This window comes from Mizuhopecten yessoensis, unplaced genomic scaffold, assembly GCF_002113885.1.
Source record: "Mizuhopecten yessoensis strain PY_sf001 unplaced genomic scaffold, ASM211388v2 scaffold10447, whole genome shotgun sequence".
NCBI lineage: Eukaryota > Metazoa > Mollusca > Bivalvia > Pectinida > Pectinidae > Mizuhopecten > Mizuhopecten yessoensis.
Genome location: NW_018408551.1, coordinates 946,802 through 970,939, shown reverse-complemented (window position 1 = coordinate 970,939; position 24,138 = coordinate 946,802). Strand labels below are relative to the sequence as shown.

The window sequence follows — 24,138 nt, the reverse complement described above, 5'->3', positions numbered from 1 at the left end:
CCCCCCCAAAAAAAAAAATTGAGTGGAAAGTTAACTTCAAGCTATAAGTTTTGAAAGCAGTTAGATACCTGTTTATTTCTTGGTATGTAAAATCATTGAACAGGAAGGAACCCATATGCCATACAGGTAAATGTACCAACACTACCTAAAACATTGGTTTTATCAAGGAATCGAAGTTGGTCAGCTCAAATGTTGCTAAAAGCATACTTTGCATGCCTTTCTCTATGATATATTTTCAATTTAAATCTATATCTAAACAGATTACATTCACAGTTACTAGTAAATTTGATTTTGGTGCCAATTCATTTAAGGATGTTGTCTCACAAAGTTTGAACTCTCTTTAACTCTCACAGTACTTTAATGTTACACCTCTCAAAAAAAGATAAATAACAAATAATAAAAGTCAAATGGTTTCACATTAGCTAAAATCTTGATATTGATTTGTTTTCCTCACCATTTTTATGATGTTTAAAAAATGTGTATGCTTTAGTTGTATTTGACTCAAAAGTTGGAACAATTTAATAAAAAAAAAAACACAATTCCTTGACCTTAGTCATATGTGGTATGAGTATTCAAGGGGAAAATAGCAAAAAAAACCAACACCTCTTTTCTCTGAAGTTTTCAAAAAGATGAACTATATTTGTTTAAAATGAACAACCATTAAATATGTTATTGGGACAAAGTGTAATACTTTCAGACCTGTCGATGCATTCTTTTCATTAAATGCATTGTATATCAAAACATTGAGATGTAAAAGAAAAACATTACCTTTATTGCTACTTAACTTAGTAAAGTTTAATCACTTCTTCCAATATATATCTTAAATATTATGGGAAATCATCCTGCACTTTCTTCCCTTACAAATTTTCTTTATATTGATAGCCTCAATATGGCTCAACAATTAATAGGGCCATTTGGCCTGTACATCTTCATGGCAATCAAGTTTATTAAAGCTTTTTGGCCCTCTTTTGAATCATCACCACCTAATGATACTTCTTAAAAATTATGGTGGATTACAAAGCAACAGTTGCCAAAAGCAACCTAGCCAAATTAAACATCGCTCCGAGAGGTCGTCCCCCGAGTTTGCATATTTTTTTTATTATCACAACCGAAGGATGCTTCATATAAAATATGGTTTAAATCCATCACATAGTTCTAGAGGAGAAGTTTTTTTGCATCAGTTAGGAGGAAGTCATTTGTAAAAAGCGTTTAAAGACAGAAGACAGCAGCAGCAGTTACATATTAGACAACTTTGGTCATTGGGAAATGAGAGTTGAAAAAGGGCACAACAACCTAATTTTATAAGGCATTTCTTGCCGTGTATTTTTTTGTTTTTTGTTTACACACATTGTCTAAATACTGATCATAAAAAAAGTTACTTTACAAGTTGAAATACTTTGAAAATGATGAGCAAACATTCTTAAATGAAATTACATACCTCTATTTCCATTAGCTGTGAGGAGTCTGTATCTGAACTATCAGAGCTTTCTTTTGGTGATGCAAAAACAACCCTTCTTTTCTTAACTGCAGAATCAATACAGTCATGTTTCAATATACTTCTCTGTGGAGTTTTCATGGTAAAGGTCCCTTGTGGGGTTTTGGGGGTAGGTTTTGGCGTTCTCTGAGCAGAGACAGGTGTGTATGCTGTCTCTGTCAGTCGAGGAGTTGTGGTTTTAGGTGTGGCTGCAGTGTAAGCTTGAGGAGTGCTTGTTCTATAACCATTAACAGTTCCTTGTCTTCCATGTTGTGGAGTCTGAAATAAACTGAAGATTAAGTACCAAGAAGAACAGCCATAATGATTTGGTGATACACTATATAAATATATAACAATGGTGTATATATAGAAAATTGGATTTGTGAAAGAATGGTTATTGCATGAGGTCATACACACAGAATATGACAAGATTTTGACAGTAACCGTAATTACATGTCATAATATATCTATAAGAATTTATTCGGTGGCAATTTTGGTTTTCCATTTCTTTTAATCATTGAAATGAGGTTTGTTTGACAAAATAATATAAGGGGAAGGGAGCTCTTGTTTGTCTGCTTGGAATCACTGTACAATGTGAACAGTAGTTTAAGTAGCTGTAGACTCATATTAACAAGTTAAGTGCCTATTGTAAATTTGTATATCAGGAAGTCCTTAAAATTGTTGCAACTATAGCTGAATGAATAGAAATATCAAATTTTTATTCCAAATATCCATCAGTATATGGTGCAAACCTTCCAAGAATACTTTCTAAATTATCAATATAATTAAGTGTTGGTTCTAGTTTTTTGGCATTTTGAGAAGCACAGTTTTTTGTATTTTCTTTTCACATGAATGGAGAATATAAATGTTCAAACAATTTCTTAGTTCCTTTAGCTTATAATTAGCTAACATGTAAACTGCCTTTACATCAGGCAAGTTATTAGAATTGTAAAATACTGAGAAGTATCTCAGGTAATGATAACAAATTAACTTCCTGTTTAAAAAATAAAGAGTGTACTGTCAATTATATTTCATCATAACATATCTGATTCTCTTCAAAACAAATTTTGTTACCATATGAACAAAAATATTCAAACCTGTGGTACTTGAGGGGTTTGTTCCTTTCTGGATTTAGGACTTGGTGCTACCTTTTCCTTTACTGGATCAGTCTGTGTTGTAGAGGTTTTGAGGACCTTTTTCTGACTAGCAACCAGATCTGCAAGCTCTGAAATCTTCTCTTCCTGTCAATATACCGAAGACATTAAAACTGCAATTAATTAGACTATTTTAATAATAAGTATCTCCCTTTCTTTATGATGTCACAATATACATTGTCCTTATTATAAATGATGTCAGAAGTTGTATTTATGTGTAAATGTCGGAAGATTAATAATGACAGCGCTAGTGCTTTTCAGATCTACATGTATTTGATTTTTTTTTTATATATCCACAGCTGGACCATGAGAATGTGATACATTTTGGAGAGCAGTATTATTTGACGGGGAGGGAATAGAAACAGTTGATAGAAAGTCAAGTGGATTATCCACATATAAACAGCATAACAAACAAAACCAGACAACTAACTTGAATACATCTAATAATTACAAGCAATACAATTTCATTGTAATCACAAATTCACATACTTATTATTGAAGCATTAAACTACATTCTATTGAGAGTTATACTTCAATAATTTTGATCAGGGCTCCACACAAATTTGACAAATACTTAATTTAAAATTAGTATGTTATGATTTTAATCATATTCAGAATTATTAAGGAATTTATGACTTTAAATAGAATGCAGTTTTAATACTGATAATTTTCATTGATTTTGGCAATAAATTTTGTTCATGTCCTTCATATTTAAGGTAGATTTTCAATTACTGGCGTTTTAGGTATGTCTATATATACAGTGGCAATGCAAAGCAAGCGTTAACATAGCTATATCAATCAAACCTTTCTTGATATGGTTTCTTCAAGACCTGTCAGGTTGTTGAAGTAATCCTTACATCTTTCTTCAAGTGATTTCTGTAAAGAAATAAAAGAATGTCTATAAGAAATATTTATATGATGTTTATATTAAGGTAAACATGAAGGTCATCACACCTTGCTATCTTTTAATATATTGATATATGGTAAATAATATGACTTGTATCAGTCATGTTTCAAGTTCAATAATTACATCATGTGTCTATTAAATAATTTTACACAATTCTTAAGTGTGCAATTTTGATAATAAAAACAATATATTGAAAAAGTTCTACGGTGAATTTCCCAATGGAAATGAACAAATTTTATAATTCTTATAGATTTGGAAAAGCCTTTGTAATGTTATACATAGAAAAAAATGATGTCAGAAAACCTTTTCCTCCTCAGAAGTTTCCATAAGCCTTTTTTGTTGCTCAATTTCCACATGCAAATCTTCCAATTTCTGCTCAATCTAAAACGACAAAACAAAGATTTGGAATGCCCTATTAAAAAATACATTTTAATGCCCTATTAAACAATACATTTTCTTTATTCTACAATTTCAATCCGAGTGTTTCACTCAAAAATAAAAAAATACTTTTGAATAATTCAATATCTCATAAAGTGAATGCTAAGATGTTGAGGTGTTGGTTTTATTGAGATTACTCAAACTGAGAGGTAGAAAAACTTCACACATTATTGCATTATCTGTACCTCTGTTCGGGAATTATTTCCAGCCTTTTCTACTGTGTGAATCTTTGCTTTAAGTGTTTTTATTTCTTTGTCTTTCTGTGCTACAAGTTTGTGATTTTCCTGTTGATATTTCTCCAACGTGCTGGTCATATCGGCTATCTGTGCCTCACATTTCTTGACAGTTTCCTCCTTTTCTTTCACTGCATTCTCACTCAATATTTGCATATCTTTTGACTAGAAATAAAATGAAAGGGTAACATATTGACATCATTCTCATACTGGTATGTTCAATACTTTCAGTAAGATGCAAAATAAGTGTTAATAGGCATATTTGGCATATTTTCTAATGCAAAAATGAAACTATCTATAGAATGTTAAATTTTCAAGCAGGAAAATAAAAAAAATAAAAATTAAGAAAATAGGAAAAATTACACGTTTAGATGAACAGGGCAAGCAGTATAAATTTTATCACTAAACATGGCACATGCATGTACCAAGTGTTCCTAACTTTACAAACCTGTTTTTTAGCTGCTTCAGCATTCTGTTTCTCTGAGCATGCTTCTGACATCAGACTATCTATTTGTTCTTGAAGTTCTGACTTCTTTTTATCAGCTTCTTCAAGGGCTGAATCAAGTTTAAAAATCTCCTTTTCCTTATTATCTGTGAGCTTATTCTGGGATGTTAACTTACTTTTGAGGCTTCTTACCTAAAAACTCATTAAGAATAAAACGAATGATTTAATCAATTTCCTACATTTTCATCTCTGCAAATGGTAAACAAATTTATAGTGTTAATCTAGTAGCATTGTTATTTTTATCAAATTCATGGTGTAAATGTGATTCTATAAAATATAAACCATTCAAATTGTTTTGACCTTTCTTTGCACATTTCCTCTCCCCAGGACCATGCAACACTTTTGGACACCAGTACCAATTTCAAATGTCATATAAAAGTTTTTTTTTTAAATCAACCTAAAAGGTAAATAGTGTGTATTTGAATATGTTCCTCCAAAATCACATTTTGATACTGAACTATATATATATATATATAGAGTAAACAAATTCATAAAAACTTAGTTTGCACTCTTTCATTATCCCAAAACTAGGCTCAACATTTCTTCTTTTGATTGATTGTTATGATCAAAATATATCCAATATCTATAAAGAAAAAAAGAAAAAGGTGAAAAGTTGATAAATACAACCTATCACAGATGTCATAATTATATATTTGTTTCCCTATAATTTTATCTGAAGAATACATCCTATATGCAAAGCCAATAAACATTACAAATATATTTAAAAAGTAAACTGTTGTGATTGATAATGATGGTAGACCGACACTAGATGCTGTACCAAAGCAAAAATAAATCATATAAAAACAAAGCATTTCAGGTGCATTTCAGTTCAATTACCTCCTTTTCAACTTCTTTGATTTGTTTTGTTTTAGAGGACACACTTTCTTTAAGTGTTTTGATTTTTTCCTCAAGTGCAGATGCCTCTTTTGTTTTTGTCTCTATTTCGCCATTCATATTCTTATCCTGAAATGAAGAAAAAATGATTGCCTCTAGCATCAAACTATTAAAGAATTTAAAGAAAGAGAGGATGTCATAGTGAGTGAAAGTATATATTTTGTGAAATATTAAAAAAAATAATATAAAATGAATAAATAAGAAAACATTTAAAGTCAAAATGTACATCTACCAGGTACTTACAGTTTGTATCACAAATATTATATATAAATAAAAAAGAAGACTTTTAATAGAACAGAAACTTATGCCATGGCCAAATAATACCCCACATATTTCTTACCACTATGATCAACCATTGCTTCTTGTATAACAGTGACTCTCAGGACCCCCTTTTTCGCATTACATATGGTAAAATACTTAAGTATGAAGACAATAATTGTGAACTTATAGATATTTCAGTTTTTCTAAAAAATATAGCTCAATTTATTTTTTCTCATAGATTTCAAGATTTTTGCTGTATTGGATTTCAGATCATCATGAAAATAACCTTAATAGTTGGTCAGGACCACGAAGTGATCTTAACTTATCATAGTACATTTATGAAAATTCTAAAATTTCAAAACTCAAAATAAAGTTACCTGCTCATCTCTTTCTCCCATTAATTCTTCATTCTCCTTGATCTTGTTTTCCATTTCTTCTGTTAAATCAGCAATCTTTTCCCTGCCACCAATTGGAAATCATACCGAAGTTAAATGCTTGAACTCTATATCTAGTACAAGAAATATACTGTTTACCACCAAAAAAAAAGAAGAGAAAAAAAGAAAAATATATAATTTTCCAATTTTTAAAATTTTGCATTAGTTGAAGAAATGCCATTACCAATGACTCATCGAATATCTGGTAACAAAACAAAATCATGGACTTTTTTCCTAATGATCATGGAGAAGAGCAAGAGCTTATAACATTTTGCTAATTGAGGGGAATTCCTTCAGATCAGATGAGTTTGATCATTTATAGTTTAAAAAAACATAGATTTTATAATAACTCCAGGACAAATAACATTTTATTTGAATATATTGTCATGTTCAAACTATTAAGACATTTTAACAAGATAAAAGAAATCAAGAAAAGCTTCTTCTGAACTGTATTATGCATCAAAATATATGATCCTGGGATGACCAAATTTAGGCGGAGAGTGTGAATTAATCTGAAAGTAAGACATTGTTTAGTGCTGACTCTAACAATTACAGAAATAAATTTGTGATTAATTACATGATAGAACATGTCATTATCATTATGGTTTTACATTTGTTTTGAGACAAATCAGCATATAAACTTAAGGAACTAATCTTCCTGTATGTATTCCATCTTTGTGTATTGCAGAGTTATCTTCTCTTGTGAGCAGGTATTGATTGACCATTACGTCATTGGTTTGTGTGAGAAAATTACGTAATTTTCTTAAAATTTGATGACGTTGCTCTCACAAACAAATGACGTAACAATCAATACCTGCTCATAAGAGAAGATAACTCTGCAATACGCAAAGACGGAATAATGTCACAAGAAAGGAAAGCATTCTCGATGTTAACATCACACTATCTGCATAAAATATCTGCATTACAAAAAATATGACAGTACTACCATGAAATCTAACCTTAAATTTTATAATTAATTTTCTAAAATTAAACCATTTGAATTACAGTGACCATTCATTTACTCTAAAATATTAACAGTGAGTTTGGAAGACTGAAATCTGGATAATCAGAGGTAGACTGAAATAGCATTGTTTCAGGAGGGGGGATTTACAAGGCACACTGCAAAGCAGACATGAGTCATTACACATTAAAATCTGCCTCTAATGTTATTTAAAAAAAATAGCACTATCATACAATTACAAACTTATGCATTTTTCAAAATGTGTAATAACAAAATGTACAGGCACTTTTGTTTTGCCTTACGATCTTCTTCCACTATCAACTCCTCCCTCCTCAATCCATTGCCCAGGTTGGGTGGCAAAGAGGGTGTCAATCTTTTAATACAAGTGTCTATAGATATAATAATACCACATTAAATTAACTAGTCATTGATAATCTGCATAACAATGTTCACAAATGTTTTGGCTTCTTAAATGCTAAACTTCAGATGACCATTTCAAAATAAGTTGTTCCAGATTTTGTTCAGTTAACCTTTAGTGTTTTGGCTGATGATGTTCCATAGTAACATAAATGAAAAACCAAACGGAGTCCATCAATTGGAAGACAAAACATAACAAAAGTAGTAATGAATCCATAATCAAAACTGGAAATAAGAAACTCATGCAAGAAAACTTTCCATGCATAATAGTTAGCAAAATTTAAATAGTAAAATGGCTCTTACTCAAATCTCTCTATCATTTGATTTGCAGATTCTAATGAGTCTTGCAGCTTTTTCTCATTTTTGTTCAATTTCTGTTCATCAATAAATTCAGCCATATTTCAAAATGCAATTATCACAAATCAAATATAATTTGGTACAAGACAGTAGGAACTATTCTATCATATTCCAATTGTTAATTTTCCGTATAATTATAGATTTTCAACATATTAAAACATGTCAAGTCTGGGGCTAGGAACTATCATTATGGTCACCGGTAATAGCTACACATAAATTGTAAGTTTTATTGATTTAAGGTATTGTGTCTGCACAACAAACATGCATACAGATATGGTGATATGAAGACAGTGTTCACAGATGATAGAACCACTCATTATCAAAGGCTTCTTGTTCAAATTGACACCTAACTGAAACTGCAAAGCATGACATTCTTCCCAGTATACATACAGCATGTTTTGTGAGGATAATGTTGAAAAGATGTCAGGTATCAATTTAGCTGGAGCAAACATCAATTTGTCTACACTAATAAATAGCACATGATGTTCCAGTTTATATTCACTTAAAGCAATATTTCAACTATTACTGTTTATTGATTCAAAACTATATTGAAAGAGGTAACTTTAAATTGTATCTTATTTCACAACCAATATCAAAATGTGTTTTAATTTACTCAATGAAAATGGTTCAGTTTATTGTTATCTTAAATAAGTTCACATCATATTGCATGCCTGAATTTCTGTTTGCAAACTCTTGGTATCAGCTACAATTGATGTCAGTTCATCCTCAGTGTCTACCATCTGACTTTGCATCTTGCATAGTTTTGAAGATGTTGCCTCATGATTTGTCCTACAAGATACAAATTAAAAAACATAAAAATACAATAGGCCCATGAGCCTTAGTGGTCACCAAATAGTGTAAATTTAACCCAAATGCAGGTGCTTTCAACATCAAATATAAAAACTCAAGGTCTAGGACCCGATCAGGAGTAAAAAGGTAGGGTCACCTGTCGAACCACATGAGTTAAACATTTTCTCTGCATACTGTGGTGTCCTCCCACATTAAGACCCCTGCATGCTTTCATTTAGGCCAACAAGAGTATAATATAAGTTGAAAAAGCTTGTTTCATAATTGTTGTAAAATAAATGAAGTTTACATTTATATAAAAATATCTCAAATCTAAGTATGTACATTAAAATATTCTATAATGTTATATCTTGCACAAGTGTTATGAGGCTGCAGGTTTTAATTTCAATTCCTTTTAAATGAGGAAAACTAGTAAGCTTTCCATGACTTATAAGTGTGAGTTAATTAAATGACATTTGAACTAATTTGGCTTGTTTTACCTTTCCTCTGTCAATGAATCTGTCAACGCTTGCAAATCTTTGGATAAAGACTGCACAGCTTCGCACTTAGTTTGTAATGATTTTTGGGACTCTTCATATCTTTTCTGCAGAAAAAAGGCAATTTGAGTTAGTATGACATTAAAATATGATACACGTAGTTATAATACACTATGGTATACCAAACTCTTGGTTTGCATTTTTAAGCACATATATTGCCAATTAACTTCATCCCATATTCATTATCCAAATTCTTGATAGCTATATTATATATATACAAATCGTCATGTTAACTGAGAGTAACTAACATACATGAATTTATCACAAGAACAAACCATGTAATTTTTTATCTCTTGCTGTGCGGACATCAAATTTTCTTCCAGAGCCATTTTATCTGTGGCAAGACTTTTTATTTCACTGTCCAGCTTGTTTATGGTCATCTGGAAACAAATATAGTACAAAACATTACCGTTTAGTGTAATTCTTGTGATTGATTCATGGCATACATGTAAAAATGCTATTACTATGGCTATAATTTGAATACTGTATACGTTATGTGCAAAGTCATACTTCATGACAGTTATTTTTGCGATTTATACGTTAAAGTGATTCAATGAATTTGACATACATTACAGTGATTCTTTTCATTAAATAACAGCAATAAGAAACTACACAAAAAGAAATTGCTGTAGTTTGTCATTAACTTGAAATAGGGTCAAATATGCCATGTCTTTTTGAACTTGAAATAGGGTCAAATATGCCATGTCATTTTGAACTTATAGAACTGTTTGATTAATAATTTTTGACATTAGACATGCTCCAGCAAAAACTCTATCTTTTTCATTTGACCTATAAATGCTTTAGTCTGTAAGAATTCTTTCTTTAAGTCTACCTCCTGGGTCATAATTTCATCTTTGCTGCCTACTAAGTCGATGGTCAGACTGGATACTGATGCCTCCAGTTCGTGGATCTTACTTTCTTCAGTCTTCATCTTTGCCAGTAAGATGACCTGGATTTGATTAAAAAGGCACACAGAATTTCATTTTTTAACAATAAATGAAGGTAATTATAAAAAAAAGTGAGTTCAAAAAAAGACAGGTAGACCAATGTCTATGATGGTGGAGGCTTCACTAAATTTGAATATTTAGCCCTTCATCAAGTCTGATTTCCAAATAAAGTTTCTTTTATCGTGAAAATTAATAATACAATGTATATTATAACCTTTTTAAATTTTGGACAGAACATTTAAACATCCTTTAGTAATGTAATGGGACCAACCTTTTCCCCATCAAGTGCAGAAATCCTAACTTCAAATTCGCTCTTTTCCATTATTAACATATCTGTTTAAATAGAAAAAGGTGTGTTAATTGATATTGCATTCAATCAAAATTTTGATAATAAATTGCAAAGTACACCTATCTACATGAAATGTTTATATTCAAACTTTATGATGATGACAACATTTTTTTCTGTGTAATTTATTCTGACTGATTCTTAACTTCCAGATCAACTAAGTATTTACAACATTTGAATATTTCAGTCTGTGCACGTTTTCTTCCCCAACAGTACAACCTGCAATGCTAGTTTAAAGTTGAGACTCATCGAAGAAAATTGAGGTTACCTTTAGAACTTTTCAATTCTTCGACAGAACTCTCCATCCTTGCAAGCTCTTCTTTGAGAATTTGAATTCTGTAATATTGAGTCTTCTCATGAAAATATTTTTTACGTCTATAAACGTTAACAGTTTTGATACATAATATTTAGGATCACTTCAAAAGAAACTATAAATGTAAGCCTCCAGCTACAATGTAACAGATACCCTTTCAATTCCACTTGGTAATGCCTAGGAGTCTGGACAATACGTTATCATGCATTATTGGTACAGCAGATAAAGTTCCTGTTTCTTGTATGTAAAGATGGTGTGTGGCCTAACAATTTTACAGCCAAATGTAAGTCTTTAATTTGGATTGTTGCAGCATTCAAACCAAAATAAGCATCATAATATATAAATTGCATGTGTGAGTTGATGAGAAGTATTTTTCATCAACATGAAATGATCATATTTGAACTGTATCACATGTTGACAGATTTCAGACCATATTTTTTTTTCTCAATTTTTTTTTTTTTAATGTTTTCTGAAACACGCTTACATTTTTTTGTAACCAATTTTACAACAAATTTTATAAATTTTTCATAAATGACAAAATGTTCATAAAGATTTATCGAAGCTACATGTATAGTCGTGCTGAAAGAAACGTTTCCTATGCATAGTTATAATCTCTGGTAGTAGAGAAGGGCTCCTTAATTAAATAAGTTACCTGTAATATTTGTTTTAAACAAGTATACATGTACCTGTCTTGCTTTTGTGATACCATCTTCAGTGTCTTTTCTACGTATGATGCCAAAAGATCAATGTCAAGACAGTCCATATTATGTTCTTCCCGAAACTCATCTTCAGGAAGATGGCTCCTAAAAGTTTCATTCAGTTCAGCTATTCTGTGTTCAAGCCGTGTACAATGCCCCTGAAGCAGAGGATGATGATAGATTGATTAGGTTTTACATGTTCACAACAACTAATACAGGGTTATATTACAATATTTCCCACAGATGGTGGGGCATGCATGGAACCTTTTTAAGTGCCATCACACTTTAATGTTATACCTGATAAATACTAGGGTATATGCCTTTTAGAAGCCTATAGGGCTTAAAACGCTGCTAAATTGACGTAATTGACATGATTAACTTGGACCAGGAATTTTGAAGCACACATAATTTGTTAACCAGAAAAATATATAATGCATCAAGTTTCATTTTCAAAAATCCAAGATAGTTATATGCATATATTTGAAGCAGTACCATATGTAATGTGAATTTACAATAATCCATATGCAGACTCTGGACTCACATGTAGACTTTCAAACCTAGCATAAGATCTGATCAGTGCCACATCACAGTAAGTAGCATATATTTCAACACTTATCATAATAGATACACTATGTACCACTTCAAAGAGTACATGGTCAAGGAACAACAAGGTATAAGTATTAATTGCAACAAACAACAATTATACTAGAGCTTGGAGTTTTGAACAATTGTATCAGTTTTATGTTATTTTATTACCTTGGAAACGAACGTCTTGCTTACAACATCAACATATTTATTCATTGACATAATTTCCTTGGATGAACATTACCTGTCAGGTATTTTATTAATTATTCCATCACATATTGAACGACTCATACATCAGGGATCCATGCTTCAAAATGATGATGTTATCACCACGTGTCTACTCTTGGAAACCAAGATTGCACATAGTAGCATATTTAAAGTTAACCAAAACAATTGAATCAAATTTGGTGTAAGCAAAATGCAAATCCAAACTATGTTACCAAGTAACATGGCCCCATACTATAATTATTGTCATTTAATGAAAAAATGCATGAAAATCTTAAAATAATATTATAAAATAAAAAATAATATGAGCAAGGTTACCGCGAGCGGTATATAATACGCCCGTCACACATTGAATGAGCAGTTGTTTGTATGATTGAAATATATGAAGTATTTGTGAGTAATTGATATTAAAAGAGAAATCATTCAACATAACTGGTAGATCAATGAGTGCAATACAACATCATGGAACGCATGCATCGCATTAATGAAACCAAGGGTAATAACTCCAGTAATTACGGTCGGATAATGGCGGTTATCAAACTTGTCCGTGGTTTCATGGTAATTAACCTTGTTGTGAAGTTTGAAGTTAATCTGTTAATAATTACTCGAGATATCGAGCAGACATCGTTCGCATGCCCGCCCGCCCGCTCACATGATAACATAATACGTCCCCGTCTTCGACGGGCGTATAAAAATATATTTAAAGTAAATTACTCAGCAATTAATTAACTGATCATCTACCTTTATCTTGGTCAGCTGGCATGTTGTTTCCTGAAGTTTATCTTTATGCTCACTAATGGACCCTTCAGACAACTGCAGCTTTTGTTGAAGATCATCTGTTCCAAATTAATGCAATAATGCTTAAATTGGTATGAAAAACAGTCAAACGTCTTTATTTGAAAGTGTGATAAATCAAATCACCCTCTAAATGAGGTCAAATTAAGTTTATGGTTGTTTCATTATACAGATTATAACTTTAATACCATCATCAATATCAACTTTTTCTAATGGAAATTATTTCAAATAACAGAAGCATCCTTACAAAGAGAACTATTATCTATATCTCATTAACTAAATCCTAAATTGGTTGTCCAAAAAAACCTGTCAGAAACTATATTTTGAATCAAATTTGGGTATAATACTCCAGTAGCAACTGTCGCAAAATTCAGTTTCAAAACTTTTTTCCCAGCATGCTGTTTGCTTTTATGTGACACTCAAGTCTTTCGGAGACCTTTATATGTGGAGGAATTTTAAATGGATTTCTTTGTGTAAAATTAGGCCACATTTGTGAAAAACAGTTGGATATTAAGATAATCATTTCTACTAGAAGCAGGGAAAAATTAAGAGTGACAGAATGTCAGCATCCCTAACCATGTATACACTACACTAAAGTATTTATCAAGTACAATTGTATTACAATTAAAAAGTTTAGTTTAAAGGCAGCAAAATCAAATGAATTCCAAAATCCAGTTCTCACACTTACCACAAGCATTTTTCATATCATACAGCTTGTCTTCATTTTTACAAAGGTGTGACCGGATGTCTCTTATCTCAATATCCTTATCATCACAGCTACTCAGAAGTTCTTTCAACTGAAAATGATGATGATGTGTTTTATTTCCAAATGCTTTTAAAGTTACCTGGTGAATACTATCAGTATATATCCAAGCTGTCACATTGAATTATTATAATGAGTACAATGAGAACATTAATTTTGATTGGATGGGAATACTGTATGCATATCCCAAATCATGCATAAATCGTTCATTTCCATTAGTCAGACACACGGAGCTAGTAGATTTTATGTTGGGGTTAGTGACAATTTTAATATCCTAATCCACTATGAAAATATAGGCTGGGCTAGTAGAACTTTTCAAAATCAACCTGCATGGACTAGTATTCTAAATAAAAAACTGTTCATCCCTGGTAAATGTTACATCATAATATTTGTAAATTCAATTCAACATTTCTACCATGTCAGATTATTTTCCCTATAGGCCATCTTTGAAATCTAAGTGTTCCACTTTTGAAACACTTATCTTCTCTTATGATATATCACTATTGGGCCAAACACATCCAGCCCCAGGGGTCACCCCTACTTCATTTATACAAAAATGTCCTGGATACAATATGTATTTCAAATAAAATATGGTTGTAGGGTGTGGATCTCTGGTGTACTAGTTAAGGAAAAGTAAAAGTGTAATTTCAAACAGAAATAAAATTTACTTTAAAATTAGGACTCACAGTCCTTCCCTCTGGCCCTAGCTGACTTTACCTGACTTTCTGCTGTGGTTATCTTTTCTTTCCATTCTTTTTCTTGCTCTTGTTTATTTTGAAGTTCAACTGTTACTGTAAGAATAATAAGAATTGTAGTTTAAATTAACGTAATATCTGTTTCCCTATGGTTGTAGTAGGATGTCTAGAATTCAAGTCCCGTACTGCTGCTGATGCCATATTATGGTATTAGTATGGCATCACCTTTTATCTAAACAAAACATGTTGTCAGTGTTCACATTGATGATATCACTTGCATTTAGAATATAAACTTGAATGTGCTTAAACAGATTGCTTTTCACTAAACATCAACCACTTCACTGGATTGCAAAGATTATGCACAATTGTGTTTGAAAATTTGATAACATCTTCAGCAGTAATATTTAATTAATAAAATACCTTAGCACCCTGTGGGTATATATACTGTTTCCATGTCATGACCAAGAAAGTAAATCCCCATGGGTAAATACAAAACCTAAGGACGAAACCTGGTATTATAAAAGTATTTGTCTCTTCATGCCTTGAATTTATATATATGGTTATGCAATTCGAATCTCAAACATTTCCATGTTACATCCAAGGAAATAAGTTCCAAGTCGCAAATCTGGACTCTGGGCCAGGCCATTCATGTTTAATAGCATGATTGGAATCATCTCTTTATATCTAGCAACTTTATATATGGCTACAGGGAGAAGATCTGAACTGTTTCAAAAATATGACCGAGGGACTGGAGCCTAGACCCAATGCTCGCAGCATTTTCATCTCTTCATGCCCAGCATTTATATACATGGTTATATATGGGGTTGGGAGCTCACATTTTTCCTGTTATGACTCAGGGACTCTGGGGGCTAATCCTGGTAGCAAGGCACATGTCCATTATGCATTTTATATGGCGGGGATCTTAGATGTTTTTAATGAGTACAATCGTTTCAAAATACCTCTTCTGGAGCTCTACCCCTCAAGTCTCATGAGTACCAACTCAAAGTAAACAAATATGATTGCCTTACCCTAGTGATGTTTTAGACCAATATTTCAATTCATATCTTGAGCCCCTTTCCCACCTTGGATTACAGTTGCTGATTTTTACTATCAAATTTGGTTAAATCCATCAAGACCACACCCTTGTTTTAAACAATGTTCGATAATCTGGTCCCCAGATGGCATCAGAGTGAATTTGCTTGCAATCTGATTAACTATTCAAGAGGAGTAAGGCTTTAGGAATAGATGGACGAATGATGACCGACAATGGATAACAGACATTGCACAATGGCAAAAACTCCATGGTAAATTTATATTTATTATTATTGTTATTCCTGTTATTCAAGTTTATATGGAATATAATGTAAATGAAGCCTACATATAGATATGTCTATGTTATTAAGGGTGGATGCTATTTGGAAATGTGCATATATATAGTCATATATAGTAGTACACATACATTGGTTAGTCAATTTGTTGTGATCCTCCTCTGCATTCAGCTGAAGCTGTCTGAATGATTTTGACAAGTCCTGTAAAAGATGAAAAAAAATATGATGTATAAGGTTCTGATACCAACTTTGAAACAATAATAGGACACAAATGGAAAATAAAAAGGCATCAATTTAAATATTCAAATATCTAACACTGCCAATTTAAGAGTTCAAATTTAATTCTCATTTGAATAAATGACAGTATATTGTTTTCTTTCCAAAATCCTCAAATCAATAATAAAACAGATTGATTTTTTTTAAATTTTCTCCCAAATGGATTGATTTTAAGAAAACCCTTTCAGAATTCCATAGTTCCACATGAAAAATATTTCCATTGCATTATAATATAGAACAATTGATTTTGACACATTTGCAGAAAAAAATGCATTTGCCATTTCAAGCTGATGTTAATCTTTCACATACTTCCAAGACCACTCAATCATATCATGAAAAGATTTAAACCTGAATAAAGTTAACTTTAATCATAAAAAAATCATTTTCAATTGACAACAGTTTACCTCAAACTGTTTCAGATGTTCTTTTTCCTGATATTTCAATTCAGTTCTCTCTGTTTCACCTGAAATTAAAAACAATTTCACTTGAATATTAAACCACTGACATAACGCATGTACATCATGAAACAATTATTTACATTTTATTCTCTCACATTTCATAACATGTTTCTATCAGAAAATCAATAGAAAAACAATTGCAGCTGGTCACTAGCATTTTTCGAACCTTGTTGCGGAATAAGATATTGACAAAAATACTTTTTCTGTATTTTCCTTCATTATAATTCAACGAGTATACATTATATTTGAAAATACAAATAGTAATGAAAGTTTTATTCACATGTCAGCAATCTATCTTCGGTTTTTGCACTGTGATCTTTCAGCAAATTGCAGATGTCTCTTGTTGAAGTTATTCTGTAATGAAAGCAAAATTTAAAATGCAAACATCAAAATACTACTGAATCTACTACAACTAGCTGTAACTCGGGAAATAATAACATCATCCTTTGAAAATTGGCATTCTGATGAAACAGACCCAACACAAGCATACATGTCAATTATTCCTCTCCGAGAGAAATTGTACCCTTGAATCCCTTAAATTACCCGTATAGCCCCTAGCCCTTAGACATTGGTTGAGTAAACCAAATAACTAAACTAACTAGAACACTGACAGATCAGCAATGGCCCTGTCATGTGCCTGACCGTAACCCCATGGTCTATTTCTAGTAACAGTGACCTTGAATTTGACTTTAACCTAAGAAACTTTTCAAACACCTATTGCATATCTACATATCATAGTTTATCATCATGTCAAATTTCAAAAAGAGCAGTCTATTGGATTTCGAATAAGGAACCGGTTTTTAGTAACAGTGACCTTGACTTCAGACATTTTTAAACCTCTATTGCACATAAACATATATCATAGTGAATCAACAGGTCAAATTTCAGAAAGATAAGATGGAGACAGAGATAATCTCTGGAAACGAAAGTATGGACTGACAGACAGACACTGTGATTACTATGGGACATCTCTGATGCAGGGCCCTAATGAGTGTCACTGGTCAGCTGGGTACTATAACATAAGAGGCCACTGTTGTTGTTTTTTTATATCATATATGATTGTTACAGGGCACTTGTCGAAAGTATGTACACAGTGTTAAACCTCTAACATTGTTGGGTACTTTAGTGGTTGTACATTGGGAATTCAGCAGTTTATGGTGTGAATAATCTTTTCAAAATTATATAGGATAATAATTTAATTAATAAACCAATGTTTCAACAGCACAGGAAACTGAAAAAGTTTCACTTGCTTTTATTCCTTTCTGGGAGTTTTCTCAAAGGGACCACAGACTTCGATAGCTAGTTTTGTGAAAGCTAGGACAATTCCCTCTCAGAAGGGTCCAGAGGTTAATATGTATGCATAATAAACCAGATATATATATTTAGCTTGTGTGACAAGTAACTAGTCTGTACCTCTGCAGAAGCTCCTCCCTATTTTCAATTTCTTCTTGGAGTTTCAAACTAAGATTTTCATTTTGCAGCTGAAAAAATAGATGAAAAAATATTTATTTTGGAAACATGAACTTCATTTTTTTTTTTTTTTAATTTGAACCATTATAAGTCTATAGCACTAGTACTATCAATTTAATTCTGGCTATTCCCTCAATTCTAGACCTTTTAAGGTTATATAGTATGTATAACCTTAAAAAAACAGACAACAGATATCAAACATTCACCTATTATGAACTTAAGTGTTACCCGTCTCTTTAAATCATAATGGATAACCATGGTTATTTTTGGGGTTAAACTGTAATGTTTGTACAATAAAACTGTCAGTAGAACTGACATATATGGTTCCTGAATAGGCTCCTGGTTTGGGAGCATATTATAATATAATTACATGTACATGCCAATGATGAAGTGTTGGGAAAAAAAACATTTTGATCGGATACATTTTTTAAGAAATGAACATATTACAGAAATTCATCAATTTTTAGCCAGCCTGACCTTAAATTGAATAGTACGTAAATTTAAAATCAACAGAGCTATTCCTCTTCTAAAGAGGCAATATTCATCTAAGTTTGGTTTAGATCTGATATATAAGATGTATAAGTTATACCATCCAGAAATCAACATTTTCAAAAACCTAGTACATGTACATGTATTCCACAACCAAGCAGCTGGGATATTTGTCTTTCCAAGAAGCATCAGTCATCCAAGTTTGGTTTACATGCAGCTTGTGTATCATTCAGGAGAAAGCATTTGAAAACCAACACTTTTCCAAACTTTCAGTCTATTTTTACCTACTGTGACCTTTGGCCATTGAAAAAGTAACCCCAGACTCGATAGGGATTTCCCTCTTAAATTTCTGTGGCATCATCCATCCAGGTTAAGTTTACCAATGTGTCTGATGTAATCCTTCAAGAGATAGCATCCAGACCAACCTTTCCCCAAAACTTCAGTCTATTTACAGTCTTCAATCTTAATGACTTAATCATATTTTTTTTTAACTCAAATTTCTAAGTGGCATCATCCATTCAAGTTTAGTTTACCAATGTGTCTGATGTAATCCTTCAATAGATAGCATCCAGACCAACATTTTCCCAAAACTTCAGTCTATTTACAGTCACTCTGTCTTCCATCTTAATGACTTAATCATCATGAAAAATGACTCAAAAATCAGAAGTCTTCTTCCCGTTCTCTTGGGACATCATTCTCCTGAATTTGGTTTACCGGTACATAGGATTAAATTTGTTCTACAGTATTAATATGAACATAAGTAAAGTATTAAAGTAATTATCACAGAACCATATAAACCAAAAAATGACTATATGCTCCAAATATCATAAAAAAAAATAAACAAAATGTCAACAATACCTGTAGATCAAGGCTAGCCTTCCGCAGCATGTCAATGGTGCATGTTGCTTCATGTATGTTCTTTTCCTGAAAGTACAGTTAATCTTTGTTATATTTGCCTTCCATGTAAATGTTTCAAAATCTTTTCATTTCACATAAATTGCTATTGTCGGACAGTTGACTCCAGGCCTTTCTGTTCTTTAAAAGAATATGCTTGAACATTTTAATGAATTCAACACATTTGACCTTGCACAATGATATGGTGGAGGCAAATTTAGCATTTGAACTGAATTTGTAGCATCGCAGGCATATACCTCTAGGCTAATTGGTTATAAGGAGTTTTTTAAGCATTTTAATAAATCTGACCCCTGTGAAATTGAAGATAAGTCTAGGTCACTTTTTGCAAAATCTGTAGCACATACTCCAAGCTAGCAAGCTACTTGTCAAATATTATGACCTTTTACCCTATCTCTTAGGTAGTTAATCAAATGAAAAGTTGATGAGCCAATCCCATATTCAGCTTGAAAACTTGTTATGCCAGGTGTCAGAGCTAAAAATTACCTTCTGTTTTATTTCAATTTCTGTTTGAACTTTCCATTTCATGATTTTGTCAGCTTCCTGATGCAGTGCATGTAGAGTGTTTGTGTCTTGCTTGACAGCCTCATTTTCTGTAAAAAAATTAATTAAAAAATGTTATTTGAAGTGATGATATAGAAGAGGGTTTATAGAAAGTAACACTTGACCTACAGTCCTAGACAAACTTCAGAAAGAACTAGTGAAACACCTCTTTTAAAATTGTATTTCTTTGCACTTGTAAAAAGTTTGTTATCTATAACAATATCATTTGACTGATAGATTATTGAAAAAATAATCCTTGTTGGAAAAACATGGAAAAATACAGAAAAATTACATTTAAATTTCCTAGGTCTTTTTACTATAGTATGCTTGGGATGCTATCTTTTAACATGATAATATCTCAGATGAGTTGCAGTGACATAGGACTAGCCACTTATAGTTATTTTATATAAATATTTTACAAAATTAGGCACTTATTATAACCATATGTTTGCTTGGTAGTCCAGATGCTAAATTTGATTCAAATTATAAATATACTCCCGTAGACTAAAAGGAAAAATAGCAATTTAGTGTCTATCAATGTAAAATGCTGTGATGAATTCACTTCATGAGTCTTAACATTCATAATTTAACTCACATATTTATATGGATAATGGTACATAGTGTACTAAAGTATGCATGTAGTGTAAAATCTTACCTTTAGCACTAGATACTTGAAATGTTGATAGGTTTTGGAATGTTTTCTGCCTCATATGGCTTGATGGCTGAAAACACAAGAAGCACAAAATGGTAATTTTGGTAATGGTATACATAGTAAAAGTGATTTAGAACAAATGCCTTCACATCATTTGTTCATCAAGACAAAGAGCCCTGGAGGGCAGAATCTAATTACTAGAACCCTTTTGATGTGTCCAGTTTGGAGAATGAAAGTAATACTGTGAGTGAGTACAGAAGGGCTTAATGCTCAAGACAAAATTTAATTTGGATCAACATGAACAAAGGGCCTTAACTCTGTATATATAGGGGCACAAGACCTGACAGTACATGATCAATAATGTAAGATACATTAGTACATATATGGTTGATGAACTTAGGTGAAATACATACATGTAGTAAGAAGCATATGGTCCAAATTATCTTTGGTATCAGAATTAAACAAAGGGTCAAAACTCAACATTAAAACTTACAAGTCAAATCAACCATCCAAATTAAAGATACAGTGGCATTGCAACTTGCATGTTGAGTTAATGTAGGTGAAATAGTACGAAAACTTTATTATCGCTACAAACCTTGATATCTAAATGAAAAAAGAGTCATGTATAACAATTTATATAGTGGTCTGAGGCACATTAGACTCATTGATAGGAATATGTCATCTTCCAATGATAATTCATAAATATACATGTAGCAAGTTTAGTGGTCACTTACCGGTATGTGAAAATATCAGGTAGTAAGGAAATTTGGCTTTGTGGACAAACTTTTATATATATATATCAATTTAAAAGTAACCAAAGAGCCATAACTCTGTATTTCTAGTGGCATGGACCTCTAGCTGACTTGAGTATGTGACATGCAACACACTGCCATCTCGGAATGACCCCGATCAACTTGGTAACGGTGAAGTTCTCTATACCTTATATTTAATAGTATAATATATAGTTTGGTGAAAATAAGTAAGTCGTCCTCAGCTATTTCAGACGTGTATGGTGAAGTGAAGTCTGCTGCCACTGATCCAGAGACTACTTCGTTGGCATGAAAATTAATAAATTGAAAATATATCACATTGACAGATTGGAATTTTTTTCAAAATCTTTGATATCAACTTTGATTATTTGTCCACTGTGCATTCACTGGCACTACAAAAACTTTGAATTTTTTCTTGAGGAACAGATTTATAACTTATTCTATATTGATGATGCACATGCATAAGTGCACCAGATATAGTAGCTATCAAAGTATTTATAGTGAACACATCTTAATTAGGTAACTTAAACTAATTGTAGCTTCACTTGTGCCATTTTGTTGTTTACTTCTTACTTATCACTATTTCCTTAATGATATCAAAGATAACTACTTAAATGCTAAACTATCAATTCTTTTTACTGATCAATTCAACCATGACATGAATACCAAAGTGTGGTTGAAAGCTTAAAAGTATGATTCCACGAATTACATTGCATTCATATATATAATATCAAACTATTGGGTGACAAATGTGACCACATGCACACATACACATGCATTGCTCAGTAGATTTTGACTTACCGGTGTATTAGTGATTGGTTTGAAAAAGGGTTGTTGTTGCTTTTCTCGTGACTGCATCATCATTCAGCATTTACTGAAATTAAAAAATATATATCAAAAGTCAACTGCAGTCATCTCAGACAAACCAAACCTATACCTTCATTTTGATCATTTATAGTGTACCTATATATACCTTAAGTTTATACATGCAATCACAATGACTATCTATATATTTCAATCTGATGGGGAGGGGGTGTAAATATAACCAAAGATCCTGTCTTGGACACATATATATATACAATTGTATTGAATGCAAAACAATTGTTCCTGCAAGCTTACAGCTACAATTGTATGTCACCTTTTGATCTGGACATGGCCATTCTACCAGTTTTCATTTTTTGACTATTTCTATGATACATGTATATATCTAAACTGTATGAGTTCTTACACTATTCAACACTAAGACTTTTATAATTGCTGTGTTTTCCTTAATTGCAATTGTAACAAGAGGTTTTTTTCAATGCTACCCACAGGAAATATATATAAATGCAAAAGGAGAACAAAAATGCATGGCCAGACCAGCTAGGGTTCAAACCTGGGACCCTTTGAACTCTAGACGGATGTTCCACCAATTGAGGCACGCTAGTTGCCGACGGTCTACTTGGGATGGAATTTTAAAAAAAATGGTAGCTGGTCCAAAAGGCCAGTTAAATAAAATCCACTGGTCCTGTTTGAAAGTGCACTGGTCCAGACAATGAGCAATGCAGGCCCAAGCGGGCGCCAAAGGTACTTGATATTCTTCTGACCTAGCACTGGCTTAGGAAAATTCACTCTATTAATCAGAATCAGTTAGAACTTAGGAAGAGGCTACAGGTGTGTCAAACAAGGGGGGATGTGAAAGGACCGAAATTTGAACACAAAAAAAGTCGAGGGCGATGGGGGTGTCACATATTCCTAGTGAAAAGGGAGGGACATATAATCTCGCCACCTTAGAAACATATAGCATATTTTAATTTTTCATTTTAATTCTTTTCAAAACACATAGAAACACAGTTAGGAAATGGAATATATATATTCTACTGTATAATGCTTAGAAGACGGAAAAAACATTTGATATTCCTTCTGTACAGTAATGTTCTACAGAAATGAATTCATGAAAATCGTGATTTACTGATAATATTATGTCACGATTTCCTTGTTATTACGACAAGGCCTGTTTCTCTAACTAATTATAAGTTAGCCTTGTATTTGCTAGGCTACGTCACTGTACTAAGTGGTCAAACATGAACATCAGAGCATGCCACCAATGCAGAACAGTGTTTATTTCAGGTGTGGGCCGAGGTTTGGCTTTCTCGGTCTCTCATTAAACTACTTCCTATTAAAAAAGACCAACAAAACCTTTAAAACATATGAATATATGCGTAAAAATTAAATAATAAACAATAGAGCATCGAACGTATCTGAACGTAATCCCGTAAACCATGAAATAAAATTACCTCTGTCGTCTGCTCTTCCAAAACAAACGCACGTGTTTGAGGTCAAGGTCGATGTCGATTTCCGGAAATTTTATTAATGTCTTTATATATGCATAATGTTAATTTCTGTTTTCCTTGATGTACATGATTTAAAAACCTGATTATTGTACAATGATTAAAACTCACATTTTCTAGTTAAAATCAAATCCCAAAGTAATATTCAGTCGAGGCTTTTTTGCC

At 32.1% G+C, this 24,138-nt stretch overlaps 1 protein-coding gene across 2 annotated transcripts in view; it reads right to left on the bottom strand.

The window, feature by feature from the left end:
- Nucleotides 1-23,975, bottom strand: part of LOC110460669 (synaptonemal complex protein 1-like) — a 26,075-nt gene extending 2,100 nt beyond the window's left edge. Inside the window, exons 1-28 of one of the 2 annotated variants that reach the window (XM_021513710.1) lie at nucleotides 23,920-23,975; nucleotides 22,445-22,517; nucleotides 20,877-20,943; nucleotides 20,165-20,271; nucleotides 19,625-19,690; nucleotides 18,221-18,288; nucleotides 17,088-17,161; nucleotides 16,754-16,812; nucleotides 16,205-16,274; nucleotides 14,768-14,841; nucleotides 13,976-14,084; nucleotides 13,234-13,328; nucleotides 11,671-11,840; nucleotides 10,940-11,007; nucleotides 10,597-10,658; nucleotides 10,211-10,327; nucleotides 9,654-9,758; nucleotides 9,322-9,425; nucleotides 8,707-8,824; nucleotides 7,982-8,052; nucleotides 6,244-6,325; nucleotides 5,549-5,674; nucleotides 4,655-4,843; nucleotides 4,159-4,371; nucleotides 3,839-3,916; nucleotides 3,433-3,504; nucleotides 2,572-2,715; nucleotides 1,439-1,753 (exon numbers count right to left, since the gene is read on the bottom strand). In XM_021513710.1, coding sequence (XP_021369385.1) covers nucleotides 1,439-1,753; nucleotides 2,572-2,715; nucleotides 3,433-3,504; nucleotides 3,839-3,916; nucleotides 4,159-4,371; nucleotides 4,655-4,843; nucleotides 5,549-5,674; nucleotides 6,244-6,325; nucleotides 7,982-8,052; nucleotides 8,707-8,824; nucleotides 9,322-9,425; nucleotides 9,654-9,758; nucleotides 10,211-10,327; nucleotides 10,597-10,658; nucleotides 10,940-11,007; nucleotides 11,671-11,840; nucleotides 13,234-13,328; nucleotides 13,976-14,084; nucleotides 14,768-14,841; nucleotides 16,205-16,274; nucleotides 16,754-16,812; nucleotides 17,088-17,161; nucleotides 18,221-18,288; nucleotides 19,625-19,690; nucleotides 20,165-20,271; nucleotides 20,877-20,943; nucleotides 22,445-22,507 — 2,886 coding nt within the window. In that variant the 5' untranslated portion in view covers nucleotides 22,508-22,517; nucleotides 23,920-23,975. Of the gene's footprint in view, nucleotides 1-1,438; nucleotides 1,754-2,571; nucleotides 2,716-3,432; nucleotides 3,505-3,838; nucleotides 3,917-4,158; nucleotides 4,372-4,654; nucleotides 4,844-5,548; nucleotides 5,675-6,243; nucleotides 6,326-7,981; nucleotides 8,053-8,706; nucleotides 8,825-9,321; nucleotides 9,426-9,653; nucleotides 9,759-10,210; nucleotides 10,328-10,596; nucleotides 10,659-10,939; nucleotides 11,008-11,670; nucleotides 11,841-13,233; nucleotides 13,329-13,975; nucleotides 14,085-14,767; nucleotides 14,842-16,204; nucleotides 16,275-16,753; nucleotides 16,813-17,087; nucleotides 17,162-18,220; nucleotides 18,289-19,624; nucleotides 19,691-20,164; nucleotides 20,272-20,876; nucleotides 20,944-22,444; nucleotides 22,518-23,018; nucleotides 23,216-23,919 lie in introns of those variants that run through there. The other variant, XM_021513711.1, reaches the window with a different exon arrangement.
- Between the last annotated feature and the right edge of the window lie 163 nt (nucleotides 23,976-24,138).